A 26,136-nucleotide genomic window follows, 5' to 3' on the forward strand; every position below is an offset into this window, starting at 1 on the left:
GCAGGGGAGGGGCAGAGGGAGAGAGAGAATCCAAGCTGGCTCCATGCTTAGCATGGAGCCCAACGTGGGGCCCCATCTCACCACCGTGAGATCATGACCTGAGCTAAAATCAACAGTCAGACACTTAACCAACTGAGCCACTGAGGCTCCCCTGTTTTACTTATTTAAAAGCTTTATTGAGATATAATTCACATGTATAGTTCATACATTTAAAGTATACAATTCAGTTGCTCTTAATATATTCACAGGGTTGTGTGATCATCACCAAAATCAATTTTAGAATATTTTTATCATCCTAAAAAGAATTCCCTTACTCTAACATTCACCCCCCATTTCCTCCAAATTCCTTCAACCCATCCCTAGGCAGCTACTCACCTACTCTTTGTCTCTATAGATTTTCCTCTTCTGGAAATTTCATGTAAATTGAATCATATTGTACAATATGTGGTCTTTTGCAGCTGATTTCTTTCACTGAGCATAATGTTTTCAAGGTTTCAAAGCAACTGCACCATTTTATGTTTTCACCAGCAGTGAATGAGGAGTGAGCACTTAATGCAGTGCCTGGCACATAGTGGGTGATCAATAAATGTTTATTGAATGTATGGATAAGAAAATGTAGGACACAATCTACATTTTTTAGCATGCCATCCAACAGCTTTCCTGATCAGGTCCCTACCTATTTTTTTCCAGCATTGTCTCTTGCTATTCCATGGCCTCTAGCCTTATAAACCTCTTTGCCTTCTTACATCCTGTTCCTGCTGCCTGGGGTATCCTTCTTGTCCTTCTGCTTTGTGTGCTGAGCTTCTGTTCACCTCTAACAATATGTCTTCCCTTAATCCTTTGGCAAAAATAGGTGCTTTCTCTTGTTGTCTTCTCCACATTTTCTTAATAATTTGTTTCTATTTTGGGGTACCTGGGTGGCTCAGTTGGTTGAGCATTCGACTTTGGCTCAGGTCATGATCTCATGGTTAGTCAATTCGAGCCCTACATCGTGCTTGCTGCTGTCAAAGCAGAGCCTGCTTCTGATTCTCTGTTCCCCTCTCTCTGCCCCTCCCCCACTCATGCTCTCTCTTTTGTTGTGTGTGCGCTCTCTCTCTCACAAAAATGAATAAACATTGGGGTGCCTGGGTGGCTCAGTCGGTTAAGCGTCCGACTTCGGCTCAGGTCATGATCTCACGGTTCGTGGGTTCGAGTCCCGCATCGGGCTCTGTGCTGACAGCTCAGAGCCCGGAGCCTGTTTCAGATTCTGTGTCTCCCTCTCTCTCTGCCCCTCCCCAACTCATGTTCTGTCTCCCTCTGTCTCAAGAATAAATAAACATTAAAAAAAATTTTTTTTTTAAATGAATAAACATTAAAAAAAAAGCATGTCATCTTGAAGACAACCTCATGTTTATTTAAAAAATAATAATTTGTTTCTATTTCTACATCCCCTACTAGTTCTGTGAGCTTCTTAAGGATTGGCACTCTGGTACTCTTCTACTCATCTGTGTATCCTCAGTGCTTACCCAGGGCATGGCACACATTTAATAAATGTCTGTTTCAATGAACAAGTAGAGGAAATAGCAAGAGCAATACCCCAGAGGCAGAAATACACTGGTAAGTTTGAGAAACAATAAGTTTTCTAACTTGATTTGTTAAAAAACAAGATTCAACTGAGTAAATTTGAGGATCTAATTGATTTTATTAAATGATTCATGAATTGGGTAGTATCCCATTTAGCAAGTAGAGGGGAGCTGTACTGAGCTGTTTCCTTGGAAAAAGAAAGATTTCTAAAGGCAGTGAGAGTGCATTAAAAAAAAAAATTATTAGCAAGGAATGTATTATTTAGGCAGGATTGCCCTCCTAAGGGGAAAGGGTCTATGGGGGATTATCTCCTAATGTTGACCAGGAAATTCAATTTTGGCTGGTTAAAGTTACATTCCCGGGGAGGTTGAAACTGTAGTTAGCTTAGGTATTAAATCTTGGTATACAGACATGGGGCCTTAACATAAGTGACTCCATTTGGGGCCTGTGGTTTTCTTTTTAAAATTACCCCCTCTTGATCAGACTCTCAGTTTAAGTGAGACATGATAGAAAAAAATTTTTTTTGAGATATGATAAAAATTTAAAGCATTAGCACCACTCTCAGCTACCATTCTGTAGTTTTCATAGCTATTAAAAAACAAAATTCAACTCAGTGAATTTGAAGATCTAATTGACTTTATTAAATGATTCATGAATCAGGCATCATCCCATTTAGCAAGTAGAGGGGAGCTCTGAGGAGTTATACAAAATGGGAGGTTTTTATAGGAAGGAGGGTGAAGCAAGAAAGTTATTAGTAAAAGAAAAGGATTGTTCTAGGCAAGGTTGCTTTCCCTTAGGGGTAAGAATAAGGGATCTTGCCATGCAAATTACCCCATTTTCCTTTGGGGGATGGAAAAGGCCCAAGTGGCAGGCTCATAGGTGCTGATTGCAAAATTCCTGACTCACTGGTTGAGCCTGTATTTCTCGGGGAGGATGAAATTACAATTAAATTAAGTATTAAGCCCTGGTTTGGGGACTTGACCTACGTGACACCATTTTGGGCCTGTGGTTTTCTTTCTTTCTTTCTTTCTTTCTTTCTTTCTTTCTTTCTTTCTTTCTTTCTTTCTGTCTGTCTGTCTGTCTATTTATTAGGCTCCATGCTGGGCATGGTACTTGAACTCAGGAACAAAGTGGAGCTTGAACTCATGACCCTGTGATCAAGACCTGAGCTGAGATCAAGAGTCGGTTGCCCCCCTGAGCCACCCCAGGTGTCCTTGTGGTTTTGTTTTTTCTTTTTCTTCGTCTTTCTTTTTTTTGTTTTTGTTTTTGTTAATGTTTATTTTGTTTTGAGAGAGAAAGAGAGCCGTGTGCACATGCATGAGTAGGGGAGGGGCAGAGAGAAAGAGGAGAGATTCCCAAGCAAGTTCCAAGCTGTCCTCGAGTAGCCCTATGGGCTCAAACTCACGAACCATGAGATCATGACCTAAGCTGAAATCAAGAGCTGGATACCTAACCAACTGAGCCACCCAGGTGCCCCCATTTTCTTTTTAAAACAGCTTTTGTTGATCTTTTGTTATTCAAAGGTCATGACATGTTTTTGCCTAATCTGAGATATCCACAAGTTACAACTTCAGGTTCACAATTTTTGAGTCAGTTATCCTCTTTGTTCTTTTTCTGATGTTCTAGTCTTTTTTTTTTTTTTTTTAATTTTTTTTTTTTTTTCAACGTTTATTTTTGGGACAGAGAGAGACAGAGCATGAACGGGGGAGGGGCAGAGAGAGAGGGAGACACAGAATCGGAAACAGGCTCCAGGCTCTGAGCCATCAGCCCAGAGCCTGACGCGGGGCTCGAACTCACGGACCGTGAGATCGTGACCTGGCTGAAGTCGGACGCTTAACCGACTGCGCCACCCAGGCGCCCCTCTGATGTTCTAGTCTTAAGGAGATCATTTGGTTGGTGGTCAGTGGCTGTGAACATACATTTAAAACTTTTTTTTTTTAATGTTTGTTTATTTTTGAAGGAGAGCAAGGCAGAGCATGATCAGGGGAAGAGCGGAGAGAGAGGGAGACACAGAATCCGAAGCGGGCTCCAGGCTCTGAGCTGTCAGCACAGAGCCCGACGTGGGGCTCAAACTCACAAACTGTGAGATCATGACCTGAGCTGAAGTCAGTGCTTAACTGACTGAGCCACCCAGGTGCCCTGCATTTAAAACTTTTGAGAGAATACAACACACCGGGGAGATTATTATGATTATTATAATTCCCAGTGTTTGAAGTGTACTTTGAAGCCATGGTCCCCAAGATCCAAACCAATCAAAATCAAATAAATCAAAGACCCAATGGAAGGAGTCACCTTTTTGAGCCAAGTGGCTTATTCAGTGATCTTATGTAACTGAGTTTTAACCTTCCCAGAAGTGTTAATCCAGGTATAGCACGTGGTGTTGGCCACAGCAGAGACATCTTGTTCAGCTAACAGATATCAAGGGCTATCCTATTATGAAGAACAACTTTGACTAGAGAGTCTAAGGATCCTTGTTGGGCAGCTATTATTTTAGCAAAATTCTGCAATATCTTCAAGAGTTAGGGAGAAGTTTCTGATCATATTCTCATTTATATTTACTCCTAAACAGGAAAGTATGGCCCTCCAAAAAAAGTGAGTCCTAAGGCATGAATGCCTCCGGGTAGGTTTTTTCTAATTTGGTAATGACAGTCCAAGGAAACTGACCAATGAGATGTCTTGTTTCACTTGTGAAAATTTAGGGACACAGATAACCTAAGAGGCATTGCCCAGCTGTGTGCCAGCTATCTAGGCATTGTAGCCCCATGGATAATGATAACTACCACGGACAAAGGCAAACCCTGACAAGGCACAAACCAATTCCACTAAGGTAGCACTGTAAATGGACAGGTAGGAGATTTTGATGACAAATCCAGTAGTCTGAAAGGCAAAGGTTTTCACTCCTAGCCATGGCCCAAGAGATGTGGATGATAGTGTTGTCTTTCCAGGTGAGTGCCAGAGTAAAGGAAAGAAAGGGAAGAAGAAAGGGTTTTGTATTTAAAGTATGAAGTCTTGATCTGGCATCTTGGGAGGAAGCAGTCTACCTCAATGTCAGCTACTTCTCTTCCTAGTCACTTTGATTTGGAAGTCTCCAGTGCCTGGGTAGGACCGGATGTCAGGTGGGACCTTATTCAGCTATGAGATACATGTCCAACGTTTAATTCCCTGAAGTTTGGCTGCCATCTGGGTAGTGAAGAGGACGTGATGGAGTCACTCTTAAGGAGGTTCAAAGGCAGTTTGAACTTTTCTCTTTTCTTTTTCTTTTACCTGTTTTTCTCTTTTCTCTTACCTGTTCCAAACCAGAAGGGTGGGAGAAAATTGGAAACATTAATTTGGAGAGTTGTAGCCAGATTTTTGAGGAGACTAGAAGAATTTAGGATCCAGTCCAATTTACAGGTATATAACAGAACCTCAAAGACAATTAACCAGATTAGAATCTGGTTATAAAGATGTAAGCATAATTTCCTCTCTCCAAAACTACCCTCATTTTTTAAATAGTAAAATTAATTTGTTTGCATTAAACTTTGCCTGATTATTTATGTAAGTGCAGCAAGAATGAATAGTGAGTGACTATATAGGCTCTTTGTAAAATTGCTTTGCTGGAAACTTGTAAGCAAGGTGCCACGTTGATTTTGTTTAAGGGTCTTTATTGACTCTGTAAAGTTACCCTTTGTTCCTTCAAACTGTCTAGTCATTTTGGAGTCCATGCCCATCTCTTTAAAATACGACATTCCAGGAGCACCTGAGTGGCTCAGTCTGTTGAGCGGCTGACTTCGGCTCAGGTCCTGATCTCGCATTCGTGGTTTTGAGCCCTATATGGGGCTCTGTGCTGACAGCTCAGAGCCTGGAGCCTGCTTTGGATTCTGCGTCTTCCCCTCTCTCTGCCCTTTCCCTACTTGCACTCTGTCTCTTAAAAAATAAAATTAAGGGGCACCTGGGTGGCGCAGTCGGTTAAGCGTCCGACTTCAGCCAGGTCACGATCTCGCCGTCCGTGAGTTCGAGCCCCGCGTCGGGCTCTGGGCTGATGGCTCAGAGCCTGGAGCCTGTTTCCGATTCTGTGTCTCCCTCTCTCTCTGCCCCTCCCCCGTTCATGCTCTGTCTCTCTCTGTCTCAAAAATAAATAAACGTTAAAAAAAAAAAAAATTTAAAAAAAAAATTAAAAAAAAAAAAATTAAAAAAATGTTAAAAAAATATGACATTCCAGTTAAAGCTTTGGTAATATAACCAATGTTTCTAACTATGTCCTGTTAAAAGGAGAACAGATTCTCACTGAATTTATGTAAATAGCTAGTTATTTTGTCATGAAAAGAATACTCAAGAGTTTTTGGAGGGATTGGGTAGGGAGAGAAAGTAAATGTTTAATCTTTGTTCACAAAGTTATATATTACCAAATTGTTGGTAGTTTAAATATGAAATATGAAAAAGCAATATTTAAAACAAATTTTTAAATATTTATTTATTTATTTTGAGAGAGAGAGAGAGAGGAGCATGAGCAGGGGAGGGGCAGAGAGAGAGAGAGAGAGAGAGAGAGAGAATCCCAAGCTAGCTCCATGTTGCCAGTGCAGAGTCTGATGGAGGGCTCGAAGTCACAACTTGAGGTCATGACCTGAGCTGAAATCAAGAGTTGGACGCTCAACTGACTAAGCCACCCAGGTGCCCCTTAAAAAAAATTTTTTTTTTAATGTTTATTTATTTTTGAGAGAGAGAGAGAGAGTGTGAGGGGGTGGGGGGGAGGGCACGCAGAGAGAGAAGGAGATACAGAATCCGAAGCAGGCTCCAGGCTCTGAGCTGTCAGCACAGAGCCTGATGCAGGGCTCAAACCCATGAATCGTGAGATCATGACTTGAGCTGAAGTCGGATGCTTAACTGACAGAGCCATCCAGGTGACTAGGCGCCCCTTAAAAAGCAAAATTTTAGAGAACCAATGATGTTTTATGTATGTATTTTCATTTCATTTCATTTCATTTCATTTCATTTCATTTCATTTCATTTCATTTTACTTTATTTTATTTCATTTTACTTTATTTTATTTTATTTAATCTATTTTTGAGAGAGAGAGAAACTGAGAGCAGGAAAGGGGCAGAGAGAGAGGGAGACACAGAATCTAAAACAGGCTTCAGGTTCTGAGCTGTCAGCACAGAGCCAGATGCAGGGCTCGAACTAGTGAACTATAAGATCATGACCTGAGCCAAAGTAGGATGCTCATCTGACTGGCCACCCAGGTGCCCCCGTTTTAAACAAGAGTCATAAAAATTATAATCCTCTTTCTCAGTTCATTTAATCCTGTGTTATTAATTCCTATTCTGTTTGAATACAGTTTTTCCGCTAGTTTTGGAAATTCTTACCCAGTTCAGTTGTATGATCTAAAGTTATCAGAAATCTATATTCTGGAGTACTTGTTAGATTCCTTTTCATGAACTTCTCTGAAGGTAAAACACATTTGCAGGAAGCATTTGTAAAAACAACTGAGTAAAACAGTAACTGTGTGTAAATGTCTTAAAAAGGTCATGGTTAAAGGTCTGATTAGAGTTCATTACAATGTGACTGACAATGAAATTTGGTTATTTCTGTTACACAACACTTCAAGATAATAACTAGAATTACAAGTGATAGCATATTCTAGGACATATCAAATTTCTAGGTTTCATACAATTTGTAGAACACTTATTTACATAACATGTATCTACATAAATATAATCAAGGAAGGTTTAGCATCACTTATTTTACAATAAAGTCTAACATACCAAATAAACCTAATTGGTTTCATATTTCTCTTTTATGAGGAGAACAAATCTTTTAAAATGTTCTAGGGACCTTTAGGAAAACTTAAATGTTTGCGGTCAAAAGACTTCTTTAGAATTTGATTTTGGAAAGTTTGTCAAAAGATATCAGAGAGACTTTAAAACGTTTGGTCAAATAGGATCATAGGTCATTGTGAAACAATACTCAGTTATCCATTTAACCAAAGTGACATTAGGACTTTGTGGACAAATGCAGAAAGTTAAATAGTTGTAAAAAGCCTTGACTCTTTTAACATTAAAAAAACTCAGTTTTTTTTCTTCTGAGTAATGAAAGATCTGATAAAGATAAAACATAGAACCTTTGTTTCTCTAGGCAAATTACATTAAAGGTAAAGATAAACCTTTTTTACAGTGTTTTATTAAGGACAGACCAATAATCTAAGAAAACCATCCTTTTAACAGAGGAAAACCAAAATCCTAATTTTGCACCAGTATACTCTTGACATTAAAACTCAGTCTTAAACAAATTCTTTTAATCTTAGCTAGCTTGACCACACATTAAACTTCCTTGTCAATGATTCCTTTTCCACAAACCTTTTACAACTTCTGTTGTAGCAAATACTCGATGCCCAGGAAGAGACAAGCGACATGTACTTGGGGAATCAGGAAAGACTGTTTATTTCACACAGGTGCCAGCCTAGCAGAGTCACCTCCAAAGGCTGAGCCCTGAGCCTTGGTGTCAGCCTCTTTGTGGGTGGGATTGCAGGGGCTCAAGAGGAAAAAAAAAAAGGAAAAAAGGGAGGGGCCATTTACCAGTTGTGCTGTGAGGGCAGTTGGTGGATGCAGGAAGAAAGCAAGATTACAGAAGCCAAAAACAAGTAAGGGGCGTATCCAGCCTTGGACATCTGGCTGGCCCCTTTTATCTTGCTTTTACCAGCTTTCCTTCTCACTTCCTTTTTTACACAATTAAAAAAAAAAAAGTTCTACGACGTTTTCTTTTCTTTTACATTCAGATTTTGTCCTAAGTTTTCTGCCCTTAAATAACCAGCATCCCATCTAGCAAGCAGAGGGGAGCTTCACTGAGCTTCAGTAAAGGAAAGGCAGAGAGAGGGCATTGCATGAAGAGAAATGTATTATAAAAAGGAAAGTATTGTCTAGGCAAGGTTGCCCTTCTAAGGAGGAATGCGTCTATGAGAGGATTACTTCCAAGAAATCCAGTTTGGCTGGTTAAAGATTACATTCCGGCAGGAGTGGGGGGAGTTCAAACTGCAGGTGATGTATTAAGTCTTGGTTTATGGTTTGGGGCATTAATGTAAGTGACTCCATTTTGAGCTTGTGATTTTCTATTTAACAACTGCAAACTGGCCTTTGTGAGTTGGATTATAGATGCAGGGCCTAAAATCATCTGGTGAAGGGATTATACTTTCTCTGGTGGGCCCCTGGGGAATGCTGAAGGGGAATGACATGGCTAAGACTGGGCCTGAGAAAAGTTAACCCAGCAGTGGTGTGTAGAATGAACTGGAAAGTAGGAGACAAATTAAGAGGAGGCTTTAGGGGTGCCTGGGTGGCTCAGTCGGTTAAGCGTCCGACTTCAGCTCAGGTCATGATCTCACAGTTCGTGGATTCGAGCCCCGCGTCAGGCTCTGTGCTGACAGCTTGGAGCCTGGAGCCTGCTTTGGATTCTGTGTCTCCCTCTCTCTCTGCCCCTCCCCCACTCATGCTCTGTCTCTCTCAAAAATAAATAAAGATTAAAAAAAAAATTTAAGAGGAGGCTTTAGGCCAGATGAGAAGAGTGAAAGGAAAATTCCAGGTAGAGTGTAAGAAAGGGCAGAGGAGTGAGAAATAGTATTAAAGAATCTGTAAGGTTTGGTTTCCTTTCCAACCAAGGTCCAGCAGAATAGCTCCCACAAAGAAGGGTGGTGAGAAGAAGGAGGGTTGTTCTGTCATCAAGGAGGCAGTGACCAGAGAACACACCATTCACGTTCACAAGTGCATCCACGGAATGGATTGAGTATCATCCACGGAATGGATGAGTGCCCCTCAGGCACTCAAAGAGATCTGGAAATTTGCCATGAGGAGATAGGAGCTCCAGATGTGCATGTTGACAACCAGGCTTAACAAAGCTCTCTGGGCTAAAGGACTAAGGAATGTGGGCTAAAGGAATAAGGAATTGTTGCATCCACACGACTCCTGAAACAGAATGCTGCGGGCACCAGTGACAGTCACAACAAAGTTTATTGCAATGAGAGGCAAGGCCAACCCGATCGGGACCGACACTCTTGACCAGAGTGCGGCCTCGAACAGCCAGGGTACAGAGTTTTTATAGCCGACCACATCATCTTATCATCACCTGGGAACAGAACAAAGAAATAGTCCCCAGATGGGGGTGGAAACAGTTCAGACCTTCTGCGGTTAAGCCGCAGCCAGTTGACCTCCTTGACCCTGCCTCTGGCCCACCTTCTCAAAGTTCTCAACATGCCCTTGCCCCGATCCAATGAAACACCAATCCAGTTGATTTCCCTTGAACTTTTGTTCCCTTGATTGATAGGACAAGGCTGTTATCTCTTAACCTACAGTGTCAAAACAAAGCTGTTATTTCCCAAGGCTACAGGTTAGCCCTACACCACAGTTTAACCCTTACAGAATGTTCCATACCATATCTATGCGTGGTTGTCCAGAAAACATAATGAGGATGAAGATTCACCAAACAAGCTCTATATGTTGGTTACCTGTGTACCTGCCACCACTTTCAAAAATCTATAGTTAATGTGTATGAGAACTAGTCACTGATGGTCAAATAAAGGTATAAAATTGCCAAAAAAAGAGAGAAATCTGTAGGGTTTGGAAAGTGACTGAGTGTGAAACGTGAGGAAGATGGAGGAGCCAAAGACTGGGCAAGGCTTTGCAGCCAGGTGCTAGGCAGAATGGTCAGGTTGAGTAGTGCTGTCTTGGCTTACACTTGCTTCTATGTGTGTTTGTGGAATTAGATACTTTCTAAATATCTACAGAGAGGGGCATCTGGGTGGCTCAGTTGGTTAAGTATCTGACTTCCGCTCAGGTCACTGAAAAGAGCAATCCAAACAGTTTAAAGCTAAGTTCTCTCTTCCTGTATTGTGGAGAAGTCTGTTTTGCTTGCTGTTTCCACGAAAGGCCATTTATCTCTCAACACCTCAAGTGGAACAGTTACAGGGACACGACCTCTTAGTTGTTTCCCTGAATCATTTGTGGTTTTGAAGAAAAGTGTTCGCCTGGGTCCGAGGTGCCAGGAAGGGGGCCAAGAGGGCCTTAGAAACCCATGCCTTACTTTAACCGACTAGGTTCAGTCATCATCTGGCATGCCTCCTGGGGGCCAAGTGGACCCAGGGGTCAGAGGGACCTGTATTGTGGATCTTTGACAAGAAATACAATTGCTGAGAAGTCTGTTTTGTTTGCTATTGCTATGAGCATTGTGAGACCTTTCCTGGATGTAACCCGCCGTGTAGTAGAATGGGTTATAAATCTCCCTAAATGAATGTAGTCTGATATGTAATGAAATGAGTAACTATAGTAATTGTACACAAACTAACTGGCGTCCTTCGCTTCTGTAATCTTGCTTGCTTCTGTTTGTCCCTGTCTATAAAAACCCTATACCAACTCTGATCGAGGCCTCTTAGCGTCACCGGCAACGAGTGCGCAGAGGTCCAGGTTCGAACCTGTAATAAACGACCCTTGCCGCTTGGCTTTGACTCACGACTCTGGTGGTCTTTTGTGGGAGGTTTTAGAACATCGGGCATTACAGTCATGATCTCGAGGTTCATGAGTTCGAGCCCCACGTTGGGCTCTGTGCTGACAGCTCAGAGCATGGAGCCTGCTTCATTCAGATTCTGTGTCTCCCTCTCTCTCTCAGCCCCTCCCCCACTCTCTCTTTCTCAAAGATAAATAGAAAAAACATTTTAAAATTAAAAAAAGTATCTACAGAGAAGGAAAAGGCCTGCAGGGACATGTACTGTGTATTGTATTATAATTACTACTTTCAAGAAAAAGACAAATTATGCAGGGAATACAACAGTGACATATAATCGTAGTCAATCAGTTGGGTGCAGTGGCATTGCTTTTTGGTTTTGTTAAAAACAAACAGGGTCTTCCAGAAGTGGATAATTGTTTATTCAGTTCAGTTACATCCTGGACTGAAGCCTTGGTGTAGGTGCTGTGTCCGTTATAAAGATGAATCATTCACAGAACCGCGCCAGGCATACCAGTCCAGGTGGAGAGCTGAGTTACATGGGAGAGGTATGAATAGATTGTTATGGGAGAGCAGATCTATCTGCTGGTTGATGATCTATCTGCTGGTTGAGAAAGCTTTGTATGGAGGAAGTGTGAACTGCTGAATCTTGCAGGACAAGATACTATTTTTTATTTTTTTCAACGTTTATTTATTTTTGGGACAGAGAGAGACAGAGCATGAACGGGGGAGGGGCAGAGAGAGAGGGAGACACAGAATCGGAAACAGGCTCCAGGCTCTGAGCCATCAGCCCAGAGCCCGACGCGGGGCTCGAACTCACGGACCGCGAGATCGTGACCTGGCTGAAGTCGGACGCTTAACTGACTGCGCCACCCAGGCGCCCCAGGACAAGATACTATTTGACATGCAGAGGTGAGCAACAAGGGCATTTATGGAAAAGGAGTGGGAAGAACAGAGCACAAAAAAATGGAGAACAACAAGCTTTTTGGTTTGGATGGAACATAGGCAGTGTGAGTGGGCCTTGTACACCCAAAAAAGGTTTTACGTAGATTTAGATGATTTTTAGTAGGTTCAGTGCTTTTCAGGCAGTAAGATCAGCAGAGCTGTGCTTTGGGAAACTTAACCAGAGAGCACTGTGTGGATGAGAGGGGAAGGGACTGACGCAGTGGGGGTAGTGAGAAGGCTTCTATGATAGGCCAAGCAAGAGGCACTGAGTGTTGAAGGCTTGAACAATGGATGTGGCCATAGGAATGAAGAGGAGGGGACAGATGCTCCTTGACAGCCTCATCTCCTCAAGGGATGCATTTGGCAAGGAAGAGGAACTGTCAGAGCCTTGAGACTAAAATGTAATACAGATAGAAATTGGGAATTCTAGAGGAGAAGCATTTTTAGGAGAGAAGATGATGAGTTCTGCCTTGGATATATTGAGTATCTGGCTAAACGTCTGGCTGGAGGGTATTTAAGGAAATTAGAAATGCAGGACAGAGCCTCAGAAAATGGTCAGGTCGGGCTTATAGATCTGGATAGCTGTGTGGAGGGGAGAGTTGAAGCCTTAAGAGGGAATGAGATTGCCAAGGAGGGAGTGAGGAGCAGGCAGGGAAGGATTCTGGGACAGAACATTGGGGAATCTTTGCATTTAGGGTGTAAGGAAGGAGAGGAGGAGCCGAGGGGGAGGAAGGAAAGGGATGCCGTGAGGGAAGCAGGAGAACCAGGCAAGCGGAGTATCTTGGAAGTCGAGGATGGAACGTGTTCCCAGAATTGGGTAGTCAAGACGGAGCAGGTGATGGCTTCTGACTGTGAGAGGAGGGAGCTTAGGTGTGAAAAGTAGGCCAGAGCCAGACCATGGAAAGTGTTCAGGGGAGAGATAGTAGGGTGTAGTGATTTGATCCTGTCTCTACTACTCATCGTCTGTTTGGCTTCAGACAATTGACTTAATTTTTGCCTAAATCCGTGCCTCAGTTTCCACATCTGAAAAATGGGCACAATGATTGCACAGACCTCATGAGGTTTTTATGTGAGGATCTGTATGTGTGTGTGTTGCTTTGAACAGTGCCTGGCACAAGTTAAGTTCTAAATGACTGTTCACTATTATTACTATGTGCCAAGCTGAGGAGTTTTGACTTTCCCTGTGGGTGATGGGAGTCATGGACAGGCCCCAACAAACGCATGGCATGATCTGAAAGCAATCACTTCCTTCACCCAAGACCCAGTTGGAATCTGAGAATCAGATAAAATCACTAGAAAAAAGAAAGTGCTAACTATTGCAGTGATATCTGAGAAGGAAGAAAGATAAAAGGCCTTGGGAATTGGCTGCTAGGTCCTTGGTGAGCTCTGAGTTTCCAGGGAGTGATGGGAATGGATGATGGAGTACAAGGGTTTGGGGAATGCATGGGCCATGAGACAATAGAGACCCCATACTTACGCTCTTTGAATATTTTGACCATATGGGGTAAGAGGATGGTTATTTAGGAGGTGGGAGGGTAGCATGGAGGAGGAAAGACCAAAGAAGCAGCCCAGAAGACAGACAGTATAGAGACATTTAGAACAGAGATGTCTGCAGTGGACGTTGCATACCCTGAAACGTGAGGCAAAATGTGGGTATGAATTAGATTGTGCAGGCCATTGGTTTGGAAGTGAGGAGGATGAAGGTGAGCTGATCTGGATTTTGGCAAGGAGGCAAGATGTGAGCTCATCTGTGGAAGGAGAGCCCGACGATCATGAGGTTGGGAAATTGAGAAGGTTGGGAAAGACTTGGAACAGGTGTTATTGGGAAAACATAGGACAGGGGTCAGATAGAGGCAGATAGAGGATTTATCTTGTATAAATGAAAGTCCAACCAAGATGGGATATCACTGATTTGTTGTAGAAATAACCAGTTTGTTTTCTGGCCTTTCTCTAGTTCCGCTTGGCACTAGGAATGTGGATGGTAAAGGCTTTGGGGGTGCCAGGAAAACACCCCTCAAGTGGCTGGCCGTGGGATTGTGTAAGGTGGTAAATGAAGCCATAAGAGGACTGTAATAATAGACTGAAGAAAGAGAGAGCACAGTGGGAGGAAAGAGACAGGGAGGAGTGAGGGAAGGAGGGGAAAAGCCCTAAAGATGAGGGGGCTGTAGTCAGAGCTGTTTCAACTTTCAGGATTTTCGTGGGGGAGCATCTTCAAACAATGAAGATGAAGTTGGTGGGGGGTGGGGGAGGTGGTCAGGCCTGGAGTAAATAGTAGATATTAATTTATGCATTGTGATTATAAAGGTATTTCTGAGTTCAACTTCAAAACTCCTTAAAGAAAATTAACCAGGCAGCAGCATGTGGAGGAGAAGGAAAGGGACTGACAATATTGTCAGAAAGCTAAGTTCTTATTACCGTAACAGGAAGTCACTTGAAAACGTCTAGCATTGATAAATCAAGAAAGAGCAGTAAAAACATATACATCTCCTGGGTCAAAGGCGGAAACATAAATGATTGCACAGCTTTTGTAGATGAATGGTTGTAGAAACAAGCAGGCTACTTTGGGTTCCATATTTGAAGTAGTCAAGGCATCTTTAGATATTTTAGATATTTGATTGGTGTTCTGGTTTGGCCCATGTTTGGAGATTCTGTCTGGCCTGGCCAATCTCTTCTCCCAGTGCAGTCTTCTTGCTGCTAAGTATGCCATGGTTGAATAGTAATACCCAGGGAGGCTGTGCGGCCTAAACTTCCCTCTAATTGGGGAAATGGGTTTTCATCTTTGATTAGCATCAGAAAATTACTCTTTTAGTCAACTAACAGGCAGGAGGAAGCCCTGTTACTACAGTGCACCAGAGAATGCCGGTTGGGCAGAACAGAAGCAGTTGACTACAGAACACAAGGCTCTCCGATTGGAGAAAGACTGAAAGCTTGGGGTGGGAGAGAGAATGGGGAGGTGGCGGGAGAGGGGAAAAGATGTGGGAAGAGGGAGGGAGCATTAAATATCTCTGTCAACTATTTTCTCTCCCTCACTAGCTCCTTCAGGTTTACTCCCTTACACCCTTGGTGGTTCTGGACCCAATTACAAATGTGTTGGTGGGGGAGTGGGGGAAGATTTCTCCCTGCCCACAAGCAATTCTCTGTGACACCAGCTGGATGTCCTCCAATTCAACTCCGTTCTGACACTCTCTACCAGGAGATAGCATCAGATTCCACAGATTCCACAGGTTAAAAGTTCAGTCCTGGGGACGCCTGTGTGGCTCAGTCGGGTTAAGTGGTTAAGCGTCTCACTTCAGCTCAGGTCATGATTTCATGGTTCGTGGGTTGGAGCCCTGCATTGTGGGCTCTCTGTTGTCAGCGCACAGCCCGCTTCAGATCCTCTGTCCCTTTCTCTCTGCCCCTCCCTTGCTCTCTCTCTCTCTCAAAAATAAATAAGCATTAAAAAAAAAAAAAAAAAAGAATAGAAAACTAATCTTTAAAAAAAATTTTTTTTTAACGTTTATTCATTTTTGAGAGATAGAGAAAAAGCATGAGCAGGGATGGGGCAGAGAGAGGGAGACACTGCATCTGAAGCAGGCTCCAGGCTCTGAGCTGTCAGCACAGAGCCCGACGTGGGGCTCGAACTCACAAACTGTGAGATCATGACCTGAGCCAAAGTCGGATGCTCAACCGACTGAGCCACCCAGGTGCCCTGAAAACTAATCTTAAAAATAAAAAAAAAATTCAGTCCTGCAAGACTGCTACCCAACCCCCACTTCAGGTGCCAGTTGCCAGCCCAGATTATCACCAGTGCTTCCAACTGACTGGCTACACATTTGAAGTTCCAATGGCCCCCTTTCTGGGTTGTATTAATTTGCTAGAGCACCTCATAGAACTCACAGAAACACTTAACTGTAAGAACAAACTGCTGGTTACCAGAGGGGAGATGGGTGGAGGGGATGAGTGAAGTAGGTGAAGGGGATTAAGAGCACACTGGGGTGCCTCAGTGGCTCAGTCAGTGGTCATGATCTTGAAGTCCGTGAATGCAAGCCCCGCCATTGGGCTCTACACTGACAGCTCAGAGCCTGGAGCCTGCTTCGGGTTCTGTGTCTCCCTCTCTCTCTGCCCCTCCCCCACTCTCACTCTGTCTCCTTCAAAAATAAACAAACATTAAAAAAATTTTTAAAAATCACACTTACAGTGATGAGCACTGAGCAACGTAGAGAATTGTCAAATCACTATATTGTACACCTGAAATGAATATAACATTGTATGTTTACTCTACTGGAATTAAAAAAAAAAAACTCACAACAATATCTTACGTACTATTACTGGTTTATTATAAAAGGATATTACTCGGGAACAGCTAGACGGAAGAGATGCATAGGGCAAGTAATGGGGAAAGGATGCAGTTTTCATGCCCTCTCCCAGCATGTGGCTCTCCCCTAACGTCCATGAGAAGTTCTCTGAACCTTATTCTGTTTTTTAATAGAAGCTTCATTACATCGGCATGACTGATTTAAATCATCGACCATTGGTGGTTGAACTCAATCTCCAGCCCCTCTCCCCTTCCCAGAGGCGGAGGTGTGGGTGGAACTCGTTCTAACCCTCCACATTGTTGGTTCCCTCATCCTTAGGTGTGATCCCAAAGTAACCTCATTAACATAACAAGACATCACTTAGGAAATTCCAAGTGTTTTAGGAACACTGTGCCAGAAATGGACAAAGACTGTATATATATATATATATTTCTTTTTTTAATTTTTTTTATAATTATAGAATTTTATTTATTTATTTATTTATTTATTTATTTATTTATTTATTTATTTAATTCTTTTTAACTTAATTTTATTTTTTTTAAATTTACATCCAAATTAGTTAGCATATAGTGCAACAATGATTTCAGGAGTAGATTCCTTAATGCCCCTTGCCCATTTAGCCCATCCCCCCTCCCACAAACCCTCCAGTAACCCTGTTTGTTCTCCATATTTATGAGTCTCTTATGTTTTGTCCCCCTCCCTGTTTTTATATTATTTTTGTTTCCCTTCCCTTATGTTTGTCTGTTTTGTCTCTTAAAGTCCTCATATGAGTGAAGTCATATGATTTTTGTCTTTCTCTGACTGGCTAATTTCACTTAGCATAATACCCTCCAGTTCCATCCACGTAATTGCAAATGGCAAGATTTCATTCTTTTTGATTGCCGAGTAATACTCCATTGTATGTATATACCACATCTTCCTTATCCATTCATCCATCGATGGACATTTGGGCTCTTTCCGTACTTTGGCTATTGTTGATAGCGCTGCTATAAACATTGGGGTGCATGTACCCTTTCAAAACAGCACACCTGTATCTTGCGGATAAATGCCTAGTAGTGCAATTGCTGGGTCTAGGGTAGTTCTATTTTTAGCTTTTTGAGGAACCTGCATACTGTTTTCCAGAGTGCCTGCACCAGCTTGCATTCCCATTTAAAAAAAAAATTTTTTTTTTGGTATGGGCATTTAAAAAAAAATTTTTTTTTAAATATGAAATTTATTGGGGCTCCTGGGTGGCTCAGTCGGTTGAGCGTCCGACTTCGGCTCAGGTCGCGATCTCACTGTCAGTGAGTTCGAGCCCCGCGTCGGGCTCTGGGCTGATGGCTCAGAGCCTGGAGCCTGCTTCCATTCTGTGTCTCCCCCTCTCTCTGCCCCTCCCCCGTTCATGCTCTGTCTCTCTCTGTCTCAAAAATAAATAAAACGTTAAAAAAAAAAATTTTAAATATGAAATTTATTGTCAAATTGGTTTCCATATAACACCCAGTGCTCATTCCAACAGGTTTTCTCCTCAATACCTATCCCATTAAAAAAAAATTTTAATGCTTATTTTTTTAATGTTTATTTATTTATTTTTGAGAGAGACAGACAGAGCACGAGCAGGGGAGGAGCAGAGAGCGAGGGAGACACAGAATCTGAAACAGGCTCCAGGCTCTGAGCTGTCAGCACAGATCCCGACTTGGGGCCCAAACCCACAAACTGTGAGATCATGACCTCAGCCGAAGCCGGAGGCTCAACCGACTGAGCCACCCAGGCGCCCCTTTAATGCTTACTTATTTTGAGAGAGAGACAGAAAGAGCACAAGGCCGGGAGGGGCAGAAAGCGAGGGAGACACAGAGTCGGAAGCAGGCTCCAGGCTCAGAGCTGTCAGCGCAGAGCCCAACACGGGGCTCAAACTCATGAACGGCGAGATTACGACCCGAGCTGAAGTCGGATGCTTAGCACCCATATATGTATTTCTTATTATAAATCACAGTATCACAACCCTTCAATCCCCTGGTAGCTACTGCCTTCTTTCCTCAGACTCTTTTGAAATGAATCTCTCTTTGGCTCCGCTTCCTGCCCTCCAGTCCATCCATCAGCCCACTGCAGTCTGACTTCTTTACTGTTAACTCCCTAAGAGCCTTATTTAGATCACCAGTAACCTGCTATATTCAGTGGACCTCCATGTGGCAGAGTTGATCTGCATTAAGCCCCTATTCCCTTGGCTTCCTTTGGCTTGCTTTCTCCTACTTCTCTGACTCATTATTCTGGTTATTTTCTTCTCCTTTGTTTCCCCCGCCCCGGATAGTTTCATCGAATTTATTTATCTAACAGCATTTATCTAACAACATAGCACTAATTATGTACCATTCACTGTGCCGGATGCGGATGAATACACAGACCGGGCTCACAAAAGCTTTATAGTTTACAAGTGGGGAGAAGCGGTGCAACAAGTTAGCGGACATTAGGATACACACGCGAGTGCAGGCTGCCGTGGGATGCCAGGGAGGGCGTGGTCTAATTTGTTAGGCCAGGGGTCAGGTTAAGAGGGATCAGGAAAGTCTTATGCCTGGACCACTCTTCCCCAACTTGCCCAGAGCTATACCTAATCTCTCAATGCTCATCTATAAAATAATGTGGCAGTCATGGAGGTGTGTTCCTCAAATGTCTTTTCAAGAGAATCTGCTTTGAGGAGTGCCATTACTCACAGCCTCCAGCTGTTGCCTTTAGATCTGATATGGTGTGTATACTGAGGCACACTTCTGGGCACTGCCAACCAGTTGACTGAGTATGGTGGCAGTACTAGAGCCCAGCCAGTACTGGCCAGTGTGGGATTCTCCTGGGCAGTATTTACTCAAAGATCCCCAATTGGCTTGGCTGCTGTTCTGCAGTTTAAGGAGCTTACTCTCAACTCCTCCTTCCTTCTCTCTCTTCTTTTGGAGGCATCAGACCTGCATTATCACCTACTCCTACGCTTTCCCCTTTATCCTCTAATGGTATTTTCCCCAGGGAATCACTTGCATGTCTAATTCTGTTTTGGCATTTGAACCTAACACAGGGATATGACAGGGCCTGCCTTACAGTGCTGTTGTGAGAACAGAGTTAATGTATGTGAAATGCCTAGAACAGGACCTGTTACACAGCAAGTGTTATGCTATTATTGTTGTTAGCTATTATTATTGTATTATCCTTTAGATCTCAACTTCTATTTTACTCTCTCTAGAAACCTTCTCAGATCTCCCCAGAGTGCTCCAACAGCATCCTGTCCTTACTTCTATTCTGTTGCTTTGTTTTCTTGTTGGCCTTCACACTTGGACAGTGAATTCAATGAATAATAGAAACTTGTTGTGTCTATTGTTGTGTATCAGTGCCTAACATTGTGTCTGACTCATAGGAGATGTTAACTTGATGTCTGCTGAATGAAAATGTTAATTCAGCTGAGTACTAACAGATGAGTGTTATTTGCCAAGTGGATGATGTCTGGGAAAGAAGCAATTGTTGAGAGAATTGTGTACTGTGGCATGAAAGGCCTGTACTGTGTGGGGGTACTGAAAGCTGCTTGTTATGAGTAAAGAGTAAGGTATAAGAGAGATGTGGTAAAAAAGAAGGCTAAGGAGTAGGTCAAGGGCCAGAGCACCGGGAAGGCCTGAATGCCAAGCCAAGGAGTCTGAATTATGTCGACCCAACCTTATGCAGGCATTGGGGTGCAGGCCTTATGATGTCCTAATGGATTCACCCATCTTTGATGGTGTTTTATGTCTTTATGAATCATGTGTTAGTTCACCCAACACTAAATTGTGCCAAAATGGTGGCTGTTTCTCTAGAACTACATGAAGAAATGTAGGCATAATCATTTCAACAATGCATCTGATTGGTCTTTATTTACAAGCTGCTTTGGCTGCACAGTTGGGTCTCTTAACTGATCTCTTTGCCTTCATCACAGTCCATTTAAATATACCTTCCACTCCCATTGTGAGACAGATCTCTCTAAAACTAAATCCGCTAATCTTACTCCTCTATTTAATACCTTCCAATAATAGCACACTCTGGATACCTATAAGACAATGTCCAGATTCCTTAGTGTGACCCACAAGGAACCGCATAGTCTGAGCCTTCGCTACCTCTGTATGTTCTGTACTGCATGGTGCTGAACTGCTTATAGGTATTAGGAAGTTATGCTGCTCACCACTTCATTTATGTACACACTGTTGCTGCCTAGAATGTTCTTTCATCTGGGTCTACTTTTTGAATGCTTAGCTATCTTATAGGCAGTATTTACAACATCACTGCATCTCTGAAGCCATTTCTAACTTTGTGGGCAGTGGTTTGCAGCCTCATTAGACTATGTGTATATCGGTATGGCACCCCCTACAATGCATTGCACTTGTTTGGTTCCTTCCAGTTCCCTCTCTAGACTGTGGTTCCTTGAGTGTTACTGAAGATGGAGTCCCCAGCACCTGGGGCAATGCCTAGCACAAAGCATATACTCAATAGGTAACTGGTTAAAGGAAAAAGGACAGAATAAAATAAAAGCTCTTCTCTTTCTTTTGAAGGGGAAGGAGATCCCCTCACCATGTGGCTGTACCTGGCGGCCCTCGTGGGCCTGTACTACCTCCTGCGCTGGTACCGGGAGAGGCAGGTGGTGAGCGACCTCCGAGACAAGTACGTCTTCATCACGGGCTGTGACTCGGGCTTCGGGAACCTGCTGGCCAGGCAGCTGGACCTGCGAGGCTTGAGGGTGCTGGCCGCGTGTCTGACGGAGAAGGGGGCAGAGCAGCTGAGAGACCAGACGTCAGACAGGCTGGAGACGGTGATCCTGGACGTCACCAAGACAGAGAGCATCTCTGCGGCCACCGAGTGGGTGAAGGAGCGTGTGGGAGACAGAGGTATAGAGAAGTATTTTCTCCTTTCATTTACTTAGGCATCAAGATGTTAAAAGTTTTCTCTCTCTGTATAAGATCTCAAAAGCAGGGTTTAAAAGGCTGACTTTTCCATTTGAAGGACAGTCGTGATCTTATGTGGTGTTTCATTTCCTTAACAATTTTCCTTGAAAAATGAGCCCAGTAGATTTGAAGCTGTTATCTCACCTTGCCAATGGAATATTTAAAACCACAATTCTTTGTGTTTGAAGAATTTTCAAGGTATTCTTAAGAAATTGAGTCTTCTCCCCTTGGCTACCATTTAAAATATAGTCATTCCTTCAGTCAGCCTTACATGTGAAAATTGACTTGGAAATTGATTTCAATATATCCTTTCCTGTTTTTGGGTATACTCCAGGCAGAGCTAGGAATTATACATAGTTACAGCCTCTGCGCTTTGCACAGCACTTTATTTCTGTTGTATGGTTATTGGTATTGTTTCACACTTTGCTAGAGTGTGAGCTCCTTGAGGGCCCCCCTTACCCATTATTGTATTTCCAGTTTCTGACATATTCCCAGGTACCTGTTAAGGACTCAACAAATGTTGAATGGATCTCATTTACTCATAGTTTTATTCGTTACTTTGGTGCCCTTGATATTAAAATCATCACTTGTTCCTTACACCTGAATTTCAAACTACTTGCTGGACTGCTCATCTGGAATTTCTGCTGGTGCCTCAAACTCACCAAACCTAAAGGAAGACTCTTTACCTTACCTCTTCCTCACCAAATCTGGTTGTTGTTGTTGTTGTTGTTTTGTTTTGTTTGTTTCAGTCTTTCTCTCTGTGCACTATGTCACTATTCCTGCAGTTACACACACTTGTTCCCTCAGAGCCTTTTTCCTTCCTTATACTTTCAACATTTTAGTATCCCCATGTTCTAAATGAATCTCTTGTAAATAGCATATAGCTACACGTAAAAAAATAATGCAGTTTTTTTTTTTTTTTTTTTTTTACCTAGGACATTTCACTCATCTACACTTACTTAATTGTTCATATGTTTGGATTTATTTCTATGACATTCTTTTTATGCTTTTTATATGTCCCATTTTTTCTTGCTTCTTTTCCCACTTTTGAATTGATTGAATTTTTATTCCACCTTTTCCATTACTAAGTTGAAAGTAATATATTCTGTTTCTTAATTTTTTTTTAATGTTTATTCATTTTTGAAAGAGAGAGCACAAGCAGGGGTGGGATGGAGAGAGAGGGGGGACACAGAATCCACAGCAGGCTCCAGACTCCGAACTGTCAGCACAGAGCTGACTTGGGGCTCGAACCCACGAACCGCGAGATCATGACCTGAGCCGAAGTCGGACGCTTAACTAACTGAGCCACCCAGGAGCCCCAAAAGTAATATATTCTGTTTCGTTAGTGGTTTCTCTAGGAATTTTAACTGTATATTTAATCATTCAAGTGTAAAATTAACATCTTTGCCTTCTTCTGATGAATTCAAGGCTCTCAGAACACTTGAACTCTGTCCCCTGCCCGGCACCCCCCCCCCCCCCATGATGGCATTGCTGTTATATATTTTATTTCTATTTTTTTTTTGGCCCTACAATATATAATGTTTGTTTAGATTTATTTCCTGTTTACCACTTTGTTTGCTCATCATTCTTTTTAGAATCTTCCATCTAAAATTACTTTCCTCCAGGGGCCCCTGGCTGGCTCAGTCAGTGGAGGGAGTGACTCTTGATCTGGGGGTTTTGAGTTCAAGCCCCACACTGGATAGAGATATTACTTAAAAACATAATCTTAAAAAAAATAAAATAAAACTACTTCCCTCCAGACTGAATATATTCTTTAGAATTTAGAAAGTGTTGTGGATAAAATCTGTTTTTTTTTTTTTAAGTTTATTTATTTATTTTGAGAGAGAGAGAGAGAGAGAAAGCATGAGTTGGGAGGGGCAGAGAGAGAGGGAGAGAGAATCCCAAGCAGGCTCCACACTGTCAGCACACTTGGGGCTCATTCTCATGAATTGTGAGATTATGATCTGAGCCAAAGTTGGATGCTTAACCCACTGAGCTAACCAGGTGTCCCTGTTTTTCTTTTCTTCCTTTTTTTACATTTCTATGTTATTTATTTATTTATTTATTTATTTATTTATTTATTTATTTATTTTAGGTAATCTCTATACCCAAGGCAGGACTTGAACTCACAACTGTGAGATCAAGAGTTGCATGCTCTATAGACTGAGCCAACCAGGCACCCTTCTTTTTTCACATTTCTTAAAGTGTCTTTATTTTGCCCTTATTCCGGAAAGATATTTTTGCTAGATAAGCATTTCTAAGTTTACAGTTATTGTCTCTCAGCATATTGAAGATATCGTTTCATTGTCTTCTGGCTTCTGTTGTTGCTGTTGTCAGTTGTCAGCCCAATTGTTACCTTGTAAGATTGTAAATAATCTTTCTTTTATTTCTGACTATTTAAGGATATTCTATTTCTTTGATTTTTTTTAAACATTGGAAAGATTTTATTTTAATTTTTTTAAAGTTTATTTATTTTTTTAGTAATCTCTACACCCAACCTGGGGCTCAAACTCAAGACTCTGATATCAGGAATTGCATGCTCTGGGGGCACGTGGGTGGCTCAGTCAGTTAAGCATCCAACTTTGGCTCAGGTCATGATCTCACAGTTTGTGGGTTCAAGCCCCTCATCAGGCTCTGTGCCAACAGCTCAGAGCCTGGAGCCTTCTTTGAATTCTGTGTCTCCCTCTTTGTCTCCCACTTGTGCTCTCTCTCTCTCTCAAAAATAAATAAACATTAAAAAAAAAATTAAAAAAAAAGAGTTGCATGCTCTTCTGACAGAACCTGCCAGGCATCCTTCTTTCTTTGATCTTACTAAAGCTTTATTTTGGCTATATAGATGTGAATTTCTTTATTTATACTGCTTGGGACTTGTTTGGCTTCTTGAATCTATGGATTAGTGTCTTTCAACAATTTTGGAAAATTCTCAGCCACTGTTACTTCAGATATTGCCCTTGTTCCATTTCCCTTCTTTTTTCTTTTCTGATAGATACGTGTTAGAAGTTTCTTATTTTGAGGCACCTGGGTGGCTCAGTTGAGCCTCTTGATTTCTGCTTGGGTCGTGATCCCAGAGACATAGGATCCAGCCCCGCATGGGGCTCCTCTCCTGGCTTGCTCTCTGGAAAAAAAAAAAAAAAAAAAAAAAAGAAGTTCTTACTGTGTTCTTATGTCTCTTTTCTTTCACATTTTCCATCTCTTTTTTTTTGCTTTGTGCTGCATTCTGCATAGTTTCCTTTTTCTACATTCCAGCTTATACTTCCTGTTTTCTGCCATGTCTATCTGCTATTAAATCTGTCTACCAAATTACAGTTTGTTAAGATTTTTATTTCTGGAAGTTCTTTTTCGTTCTTTTCCAGATCTGCTTGATCAGTTTTATAATACCTTTATTAATCGTTTTAATCTTTCTTTTATTTTAAAATTATATTTAATATGCATATTTATTTATTTTAAAAGTTTATTTATTTATTTATTTATTTATTTATTTATTTTTATTTTTTTTTTAATTTTTTTTTCAACGTTTATTTATTTTTGGGACAGAGAGAGACAGAGCATGAACGGGGGAGGCGCAGAGAGAGAGGGAGACACAGAATCGGAAACAGGCTCCAGGCTCTGAACCATCAGCCCAGAGCCCGACGCGGGGCTCGAACTCACGGACCGCGAGATCGTGACCTGGCTGAAGTCGGACGCTTAACCGACTGCGCCACCCAGGCGCCCCGTTTATTTATTTATTTTGAGAGAGAGAGAGAGAGAGAGAGTACAAGCAGGGGAGGGGCAGAGAAAGGGAGAGAGAATCCCAAGCCAGCTCCACTCTGTGAGTGAGGAGCCCACCATGGGGCTCAGTCTCTTAAACCATGAGATCATGACCTGAGCTGAAACCAAGAGTCACACACTTAACTGACTGAGTACCCCAGGTGCCCCTTATATTTAGCATACACATTTTATATTATATGTCTTATAATTCTGGTATCTAATGTCTTTGTGAGTCTTTTTCTGCTGTCTATTCATTTTGCTGGCTCTTGCGTATAATGCCTTGTTTCTTTGTGTATTTTGATTTGTGACGGTGAACTGCAATTTTTCTTAGTAGCTCTCTGGTGATTCCCTGTAGTCTGACATGAAGATTCCTCCAGAGAGGATCCATGTTTCCTTCTATCAGGTGTCAGGCACGCTCAGAAGCCATGACCATCTTGAATTGAATCTTGGCTTGATGTTTTGGACTACCCAGATAGTGGGAATTTTGCTGCAAACTCTCATGAGGGGTGGCTTGTGGTTACGATTCTTCAGTGTTGATTCTTGCCCCCTCTCCACAACACCAAAGTTCAAGACAGACAGGTTTTTTAATTTAAAGTTTATTTATTTATTTTGATATAGAGAGAGCGAAGGGGGGAGAGGGGGAGAGAGAGAGAGAGAGAGAGAGAGAGAGAGAGAGAGAGAATCCCAGGCAGGCTTTGCACTTTCAGCACGGAGCTTGATGTGGGGTTTGAACTTCCAAACCATGAGATCATGACCTGAGCTGAAACCAAGAGTCGGGTGCTCAACCAACTAAGCCACCCAGGTGCCCCAAGACAGTTTTACTTTCAGTCCCTGGAAGGACTTTCTGTCTCACTCTGATACTGATAGCATAACCATTAAAAGTCCCAGTTTAACGAAGAAAGTGTTTTTTATTAGGATTCCTACCTTAGATGGGCCCTGGACCTCATATCTTACTGTGTATGTTTTTTGAGACCATACTGAAATTCACATTTACACTGGTTGGCAAATACCCTCAAGTCAAAAGTGGGCATCGATATTCTATTTACTCTTTCTGGATTCCTGCCTTTTCTTAGCTTTTGGCCTGACCCATTTTACTTTCTTGTTAACTGGTGTATTTCAGAACATTAAAAAATATATTTTATTTAACGTTTTTTGTTGTTGTCATTAGGAAGATTGATCAAGGTAAATAGTTCTGTCAATTTTGTCTG

The 26,136-nt window shown here is 42.1% G+C and overlaps 2 protein-coding genes across 8 annotated transcripts in view; one reads left to right on the forward strand and one right to left on the reverse strand.

Moving 5' to 3' along the window:
• Positions 1 to 8,420, reverse strand: part of PRIM1 (DNA primase subunit 1) — a 51,599-nt gene extending 43,179 nt beyond the window's left edge. The window contains exon 1 of the mRNA XM_045465499.1: positions 8,115 to 8,420. The gene's annotated coding sequence lies outside the window, so the exon portion shown is untranslated. The remainder of the gene's footprint in view (positions 1 to 8,114) is intronic.
• The window catches only part of HSD17B6 (hydroxysteroid 17-beta dehydrogenase 6), a 50,509-nt gene that overhangs the window by 15,447 nt on the left and 8,926 nt on the right, over positions 1 to 26,136 (forward strand). For 2 of the 7 annotated variants that reach the window (XM_045465503.1, XM_045465506.1), the window contains exon 2: positions 20,792 to 21,124. In XM_045465503.1, the coding sequence (XP_045321459.1) occupies positions 20,812 to 21,124 (313 nt within the window). In that variant the 5' untranslated portion in view covers positions 20,792 to 20,811. Of the gene's footprint in view, positions 1 to 1,442; positions 1,597 to 6,438; positions 6,444 to 11,453; positions 11,684 to 11,914; positions 11,935 to 15,635; positions 15,651 to 20,791; positions 21,125 to 26,136 lie in introns of those variants that run through there. The other 5 variants (XM_045465502.1, XM_045465504.1, XM_045465508.1 and 2 more) reach the window with 5 other exon arrangements.

This window comes from Leopardus geoffroyi, chromosome B4, assembly GCF_018350155.1.
Source record: "Leopardus geoffroyi isolate Oge1 chromosome B4, O.geoffroyi_Oge1_pat1.0, whole genome shotgun sequence".
NCBI classification, from domain to species: Eukaryota; Metazoa; Chordata; class Mammalia; order Carnivora; family Felidae; genus Leopardus; species Leopardus geoffroyi.